The sequence below is a fragment of the Dendronephthya gigantea genome, unplaced genomic scaffold (assembly GCF_004324835.1).
Source record: "Dendronephthya gigantea isolate DGI-Jeju-01 unplaced genomic scaffold, DenGig_1.0 000097F, whole genome shotgun sequence".
Lineage (NCBI taxonomy): Eukaryota > Metazoa > Cnidaria > Anthozoa > Malacalcyonacea > Nephtheidae > Dendronephthya > Dendronephthya gigantea.
The window spans coordinates 662,072-670,321 of NW_021163107.1; the positions used below are offsets into that span (position 1 = coordinate 662,072).

At 34.7% G+C, this 8,250-nt stretch overlaps 1 protein-coding gene across 3 annotated transcripts; it reads right to left on the reverse strand.

The window, feature by feature from the left end:
* Positions 1 to 1,202: 1,202 nt before the first annotated feature.
* LOC114534160 (zinc finger protein 436-like) lies at positions 1,203 to 3,727 on the reverse strand. Of its 3 annotated transcripts, none has more exons than XM_028555711.1 (2): positions 2,507 to 3,727; positions 1,203 to 2,013 (listed from the first exon to the last, which is right to left on the reverse strand). In XM_028555711.1, exons 1-2 carry the CDS (start codon positions 3,478 to 3,480, stop codon positions 1,962 to 1,964), a joined length of 1,026 nt encoding a protein of 341 aa, XP_028411512.1. In that variant the 5' UTR covers positions 3,481 to 3,727; the 3' UTR covers positions 1,203 to 1,961. The 3 variants fall into 3 exon arrangements, 2 of the variants coding, with proteins under 2 accessions (XP_028411512.1, XP_028411511.1); XR_003688114.1 differs by having other exon boundaries at positions 1,277 to 2,013; positions 2,166 to 3,727; XM_028555710.1 differs by having other exon boundaries at positions 1,277 to 2,145; positions 2,487 to 3,727.
* Positions 3,728 to 8,250: the final 4,523 nt, after the last annotated feature.

Genomic DNA, 8,250 nt, shown 5'->3' on the forward strand with positions numbered 1-8,250 from the left:
ATAAATATACGCAAGAAAGTATTTCCTCCAAGTTACATATTGATTTACTCGTATATAAAAGATGGTTTACTCATCGACGTTGCCAGTATATTTTCAGATGCTGGTGGCATTATAGCAAAAAGACTTTATAGCAAAAAGACTATACAAGAATCAAGAGGAATCAGGTAAAATATCCAAGCTTTTCGGTATATTTTAGGCACATGATGCATGATATCTACAATCCTGGGAATCTCGCTTCGTTCAGGCAGGATCTCGCCAGAGCCGGGCTGGCCCGCGGTTTCATATGAATGCAATTTTACAAATATATAGTGAGTCGATTTATTATTGGCACAGCACGTGTAAAATAGGGCCGAGGGTACCCATTTTAGCCGTGCCGTGCCAATGAATTGACTGTAATGTACTTAACTTGCAAAGCTAATATCGTGCACAGTGTATATGGGTTTTTATTTTCGCACTTAGACATTTCACTAACTACCAACAATGAAGACGATCATCCTTACTGCCTTTGCTTTGTCAGCCATTCTCGCAACAACTCGAGCTCTCAGTTGCCTCTCATGTGAGGAAGTAACTTGTCTTTCATTATCCGAGCTTAACTGCAAAGGAGGATTAACTCGGGATGTTTGCGGTTGTTGCGCTGCCTGTGCCAAAATCAAAGGAGAGAAATGTGGAGGACCATGGAACATTAATGGCGTCTGTGATTGTGGTTTCAGTTGTTACAAAAATCCGCTGGATATACAAAAGCTTGGTGAAATAAATGCTAGTGGGATATGTATAAGGTAAGACACCTGTTTAATTATTATGGACGTGCACAGAGTTTATTTCGTTAACTTCAGCTGCGGCTTCGGAAGGTGATTCAATCCTTACCCGTGATAAAAAGTTAAAATTCATTGAACAATTAAAATTTATCCCACAAGGTACTTATATAGGGCTGCTTTCCATTGTCGCGTTTTTTAACGTTAAATTAGGCGCCATTAAATGATAGTTATCAAATCCTATGATCAAATCGACGATTGAGTTGATGGATACGGTTGGATTCTGTTGATTTGATCTTCTTAGAAGCTTTTTAAGTTTTACGTGCGTGTACGTACGTACAAGAAACGCGACAGTGGAAAGCAGCCTTTAGCGTCAACTCTATATTCTGCATAAAACGCTGATAAATCCTACATTCCTATCTTTTTAGCCGTCAATTGTATGGATAAACGCAGGATGAGGAATTGCGACCACGAAATTCCATTGAGAGAATACAATACAAATACAATACAATACAATGTGATCATATTTCAATCTAATCTATCATTTTTCATGATATATACATTCATATATAGATTCAAATATAGATAGCTCTTGACTATACTTCTCAGTTTACGACATGTGACCATCTTACACTTCGACGAGGCTATAGGCTTTTCCAGGCACGCAGTGTGTGTTGTGGGAGGCATCCAACGTCCTGGCTGCGACTTTCGCAGTGATTAATAGTACATAGTATAAAAAGTCAAGTGACTTGGAGATTATTACTTATTACTTTCTGCTAGTATAATTATATGTATTATTAGCATAAAATTATTGGATGAGGATTGGTTGAGAGCAATCAAATATTATATAATGTCTATTCTGATAAATGAAAAAACAAGTGCTTTGGTGGTAGTATTTTAGATCACAAGTGCATGGTTTGATTAACTGAATGTAACACAACTTAACATTGGTGTACTGTAATGGTAACTTAATACTTGCTAGTCCCATTTTAAAGGCATAAAAGTTTGAGTTTAAAAATGACAATGAATTTGTTACAATGCAGGTCCACTACTCAAAAACTTTGAACTTTTCTTTAAGTTGAATACAATTTTATCAATGATTCATCTCATTATGTTAGCCTTGTGAACCATTTTCAACATCATTTTATGTATAACATTCAACTAAATCTGAATGTGCTACATTCAACTAAATCTGAAAGCCTATACTCATTAAGCCAAGATGTTTGAAAAACAATGTGGCACTTGTTTTCTGTTCCTTTTCCTAATATCAAGTGGTCAAAAAAGTTAAGTTACACACCAATGATTAATCTATAATTAGAAAGTTGACAAACCTATTCTATGTTAGGAGTATTAAAATGATTTTCTAATTCTGCAAGAGTATTGAATGCAATACCACACAAAGAGCAGACATACCCAATGTTGGTAAGCTGTGTCTTCACACCAGTGGTAGTATTTTAGATCAAAAGTGCATGGTTTGATTAACTGAATGTAACACAACTTAACAGTGGTATACTGTAACTGTAAAAAGCCCCATACTCATCAAGCCAATTTAAAGGGTGTAAAAAACATGTGGCACTTGGACAATGTTTCCTGTTGCTTTTCCTAATATCAAGTGGTCAGAAAAGTTAAGTTACACACCAATGATTAATCTATAATTTGAAAGTTTACAAACCTATTCTATGTTATGAGTATTAAAATGATTTTCTAATTCTGCAAGAGTATTGAATGCAATACCACACAAAGAGCAGACATACCCAATGTTGGTAAGCTGTGTCTTCAGTTGCAATTCCTCAGAGCAGACATCAATCTGGTGGCTCTGGCCATATGAGATATCACACTCCTTCTTAATGTGTTGCATCAAGCATTTGCAATCAGGAAGTTGTATGTTGCATAAACCTGTTTGAGTAGAGTCCTTTTTAGCACTACCTCTTAATTCCTCAGGTGGACACATATTTTTTTCCTGGTGAGTCTCACATTCATACTTTCCTGCCTCATTCAATCTTATTTTAGGCGAGGTATACTGCCTGTGGTTGGAAACATCACTTTCAGTTTTCTTTTCTTTAGAATGCTTTCTTATCATGTGACGTGCCAAATTACTTGATCGAGAAAACCTTTCTTGGCAAACATCACATTTATAAGGTTTCTCTCCTGTATGCGTTAATGAATGTCTCCTTAAGGAATTAGCCCGAGCAAATGTCTGCTGGCAAATGTCGCATTTATATGGTTTTTCTCCTGTGTGTATTCTCCTGTGTCTTGTAATAGCACCAGACTGGGTAAATACTTGATGGCAAATGTCACATTCATATTTTTCTTCAGCATGTTTATTTTTATGGTCAGCCAAATCAGTCATGAGAGAAAATCTCTGCTTGCAAATACCACATTCATAGGGTTTTTCCACACTGTGTGTTTTCTTATGTACAATAAGGTGGCCAGATCGTGTGAATTTCTTGTTACATACATCACATTGAAATGGTTTTTCACCCGTGTGCGTTATTTTATGCTCCTCTAAGTGGGATGATCGAAAAAACCTTCCCTCGCAAATATCACATTTGTAAGGTTTGATTCCTGTGTGGGTTCTTTTATGTCTTACTAGATTACCCCTAGTCGAAAATGTCTTGCTACAAACACCGCATTCCATTCTTGATTTGATTGAAAAAGTAGTTTCAAATCCTTTCAATTGTATTTTGACAAACAATGCCCAAGTGTTCTGCATAAAATGCGCCGCCATACTGAACGTTCTTGTAAGGTCACACAAACATTCATTTTATTGCATTTCCGGATGATATACTTGTGAAAGTCGTAGTCCCTCTAGAGCATTTCTTTCTTCTTTGCGTATTTTTCTAGCAAACGATCCCTCATTTAAAAGAAAATAGGCGATCTTCTTTTGTACGATATTTAATTATTTATCACAGATAATAACGTGGACATTTCCGAATTGCAAAAATTTGCAATAACAACTTTTCGTATTTCGTAACAACTAGTGCTTCCACTATTAATATTCACATTTCATTTTCATTCCACAGACACAGATTACATAAATATGTAGAATAATACAATGTTTCTACCTCCTCCGCAGGCCCTTTTCGGGCAAATATGGCGTCCGAAATCGCCCGAAATACTCCCTAGCGCCTGCGGAGGACCGAGGTACCAATGGTTTCATCAAATCATCAAATGGCATTAGAAAAGTTTACAGTAGATGTTGATCGTACCCGCTCCTCCACAGAGGTCTGACGATTTTTGTAAACACGATAGATTTGTTTTGTTTTATTTAGTTGTAAATATTTTGGCACAAAATATATATCTTTGGGTATAGAATAAAGTTTCCGAATGGAACAAGTTAAATTTCATGGTCCAAGGGTCTGCTCCCCCGGTATTTTGGAACGTACAAACGCTGAAACACCATTTCCTGCTTGGGTACTATGACGAAACTTTAACAGCTTTCACATAATTTAGGCAAGTTGATAAGTTGATTTCCACTCATAGCGAAGCGCGTAATCGAAAAGGGGAAATTGTTTTGTGGTGATTAAGCAGCGGCGTAGCCAGGATCACTGTTTTGGAGAGCCGAGATGCGAGCGCCGAAGGCGTGTGCCATACTAGGGGGGTTCGGGGGCATGCCCCTCCAAAAATTTTTTAAAAAATTTGCGACCCGCAAATGTGATTTCCTGCATTTTCCGCGTAAGATTTTGCAGAATAAAGTCAGGATTCTGAGGTCTATCTAGTGCATAAAGAACATGGTTTCCTCCCCCAACTTCGATTAAATCTCGGATTAAATTATGTACAGTTGCTATAAAAGTTAGTAAAGTTACAAACTTACAAAACGATAGAAGTGTTTCGTCACAATGCAAATACAAATAGTCAAAACGCAAATACAAATATAGTCACAATGCAAGTACAAATAGTCAAAACGCAAGTACAAATAACCTATTACCTACTTCCTACTACCGCCTTTCGGGCAATTTCGATATAAGCATGCGTTCGGCCTCTAATTAAATGCGTTTTTCAATAGGATTATAAGTTCCAACCAAATTAACCAGTTTCAATGCAGGTATAGCATTCCAAATAATTATTAAAATACGGTTAAATACTATAAATTGGCAGCGAGTTCTCTTTAAGGGTATTCAACTGCGTGAAAAAAGGTTAAATGGCTGATTCTTCGAAATTTAAGATATATATATAATATATAATATAATATAATATATATAATATATATAATATATATAATATAATATAATATATATATATATCTCAATTCGTAACCTTTTACCGACTATATTTGATCGTTCGATAATTTTCCAAGAGTTCGGAACAAATTTTATTAACGTTAACGAATAGTGCATTAATTAAAGTCAAAAGTTGAACAAAAAATGATGTCTTTTGGGTTTTAGCCGAACCAACTTTTTTCGTCTCATACAAGTTCCGCCGAGTGTAGTTCTATCCAGTGAGAATGTCAACCATCGACTCCGTTTAGATTGCTGCAGCAAATGAAAGCCGGCATTTTAAATTTCGAAGAATCAGCCATTTAACCTTTTCGCACGCAGTTGAATACCCTTAAAGAGAACTCGCTGGCAATTTATAGTATTTAACTGTATTTTTATCATTATTTGGAATGTTATACCTGCATTGAAACTGGTTAATTTGGTTGGAACTTATAAACCTATTTGGAAACGCATTTAATTGGAGGCCGAACGCGAGCTTCTATCAAAATTGCCCAAAAGGTGGTAGTAGGAAGGGAAGGATTCGCTTTCAACACGGCGTTGTGATTATTTCTAGTTGCGTTTTGACTATTTTTACTTGCGTTTTGACCATTTGTTTGCGTTGCGACTATTTTTATTTGCGTTTTGACTATTTGTTTGCATTGTGTGTATAATTGTTCGTTTGCATTTAATAATGAATGCGTTGATTTATTTGTATTTATGCTATGGCCCTTTTGGGCCACCGTTTAAAGATCATGTGATGGAAAAAACCAGGGATTGTACTGCGAGAAAATGTCTCCAAGGTTTAGGTTTCCTTCTGAATGAAGGTCATGTGACGGAAATAACCAGGAATTGTATTACGAGGAAATGTCTATCACACTCTTCCGGGCTTACATAAGCACACATGTATAAAAGTCGATGTCACGTTCAGACCTTATAATACTCGAAGAAGGATGTAATCGTCAAACAATGCAAGCCTTTGAATCCTGACGACAGGAGAGACAAGCTTTTTTGGTAAGAATGTATATTTTGATTGTTGAAGTGTACTGAAATAATGAAATAACGGGTCGAAAAAAGCGTCGACCCAAATTAATCAATTTATTTATACATACAAGCACAGGATTTTGGTGAATCGTATTTCCACAAATAATATTTTCGCCAAAAACAACTCGATCGAAATATAATATAAGAATTAATGCCGGCATTCTAATGGTGACTTGATCGAAGTAATAATAAGAAAATAAATCATCACAACTGCATCCATACATGTCCAATACTGTCGCATGCATACGGATTGACAACCATTTTCACCATTCGTAAACTACATTTTCGTTTCGTGACACTTTTCACGGATCGATACTGATGGTAAAACGGGACATACAAATGGACTGAATCCCGACTGACCCTTACAAATTTCACATAACATTTCCCATATGAAATAGGAGTTTCATATATGAAATGATCATTTTCATATATGAAATGAAAGACTTCATATATGAAATTTGATTTTCACATAAGAAAAGTGACTTTCATATATGAATTTTTTTTTAATATTAGTTTTCCTGTGTAAAAAAACAATTCATACATGAAATTTTTGGCTTCTCCGATGAAATAATTTAAATTGTGTATGACGTTTATTTTCACATGTGAAAAGTAAATTTCATATAGGAAATGCTAGTTTCACATATGAAATTTTGGTTTCACATATGAAATTTTGGTTTCACATATGAAATTTTTGTTTCATATATGAAATTTTAGTTTCACATATGAAATTATTTAAATATCATATGAAATTTTACGTTCACATGTGAAAAATAAATTTCATAATATGAATTGCTACTTTCACATATGAATTTAAATTAATTTTTAATGAAGTTTTTCTATATGTAAAACGATTCGTACATGAAATTTTGGCGTCTCCAATCAAATAATTTATACCGTGTATGACGTTTATTAGTTTTACATGTGAAAGGTGAATTTTCATATATGAAGTGCTAATTTCACATATGAAATTTTTGTTTCATTTGTCAAATTTTGGTTTTTCACATATGAATTTTTTTAAATATCATATGAAATTTTACGTTCACGTGTGGAAAATAAAGTTCATAATATGAATTGCTACTGTCACATATGAATTTTAATTTATTTTTTATATTACGTTTTCCTATAAGTAAAACGATTCATACATGAAATTTTGGCTTCCTAAGTAATAAAATGATTTAAATGGTCACCATTCATGTCATTAAATTTCACCTGTACATGTGAAAAATAAATTTCATATATGAAATGCCAGCTTCACATGTGAAATTTGTTTCACATATGAATAATTAAAAGCTGATACATATGAAATTTCACCTTCAAATGTGAAAAGTAAATTTCATAAATATGAAATTTCTTTCACACGTGAGATTGTAAAAAGTTCATAATTTATCAGTCTTCATTTTCATAACATTTTTGCGTATTTAAACATATTACCCATCTGGGCTTTGATATAAAAGGAATTTGGTTACCTAGGAAATTACTTTCGAGCGCAAAGCTGTTTATGAAATGCCTTGGTCGCTACAGGGACGTTACAAGAAGCGGGCAACACAAGTTGTATCTCAAAATTCGTGATGCAGTTGCATCTCACAATTCTTAATTGGACTGTCAAACGTGTTAACTGGTCAAATCCCACTAAAGCCTGTAGTGTTCTTGTATTTATTTTATTTAAAGCGCCTGGGAGCGAGGATGACCCGATCACTACCCGAAGAGTCCTCGATCGGATTAGTCGGCATTGCTCGTAAACGGTCCGTGCTTCGGAAGAACGTCTCATATTACATCACGTCTCCAACTTTCTGCTGGCTTTCGTAAATATGGTTTGGGAAACTTGTTTTCGCGTAAAAATTTAATATATATCCGTGTGGAATAGTCCAAATATAGATATAAATGGGACATGTGGTTAAGCTGTGGTTAAGCTGTGTTCATGTGGTCTATTAAAGAATGGTTTTAAAGAAGTTGTCAGGTATTTTATTGTTTGTGTTGATCAGCTTGACTTGATTATATACATTATATAAAATCACGGTAATCACAGATGAATCTCGGGCAATTTGTTCAATTTATATTGATTACTCTTAATCCTTTTTCATATAACAGTAATATGGAAATACGAGGGAATTTATATTGTTCCTTATGACTTATGTTATTTTTTACACATGAAAGTATAAGTATTGATGGGTCAGATGGGAAAGCCATGTCTTGTCTGAGTCTGACTCAAAATCATTGCATACAGTCATCAATCACCAGGAATGACAATCAGTGGGATTAGA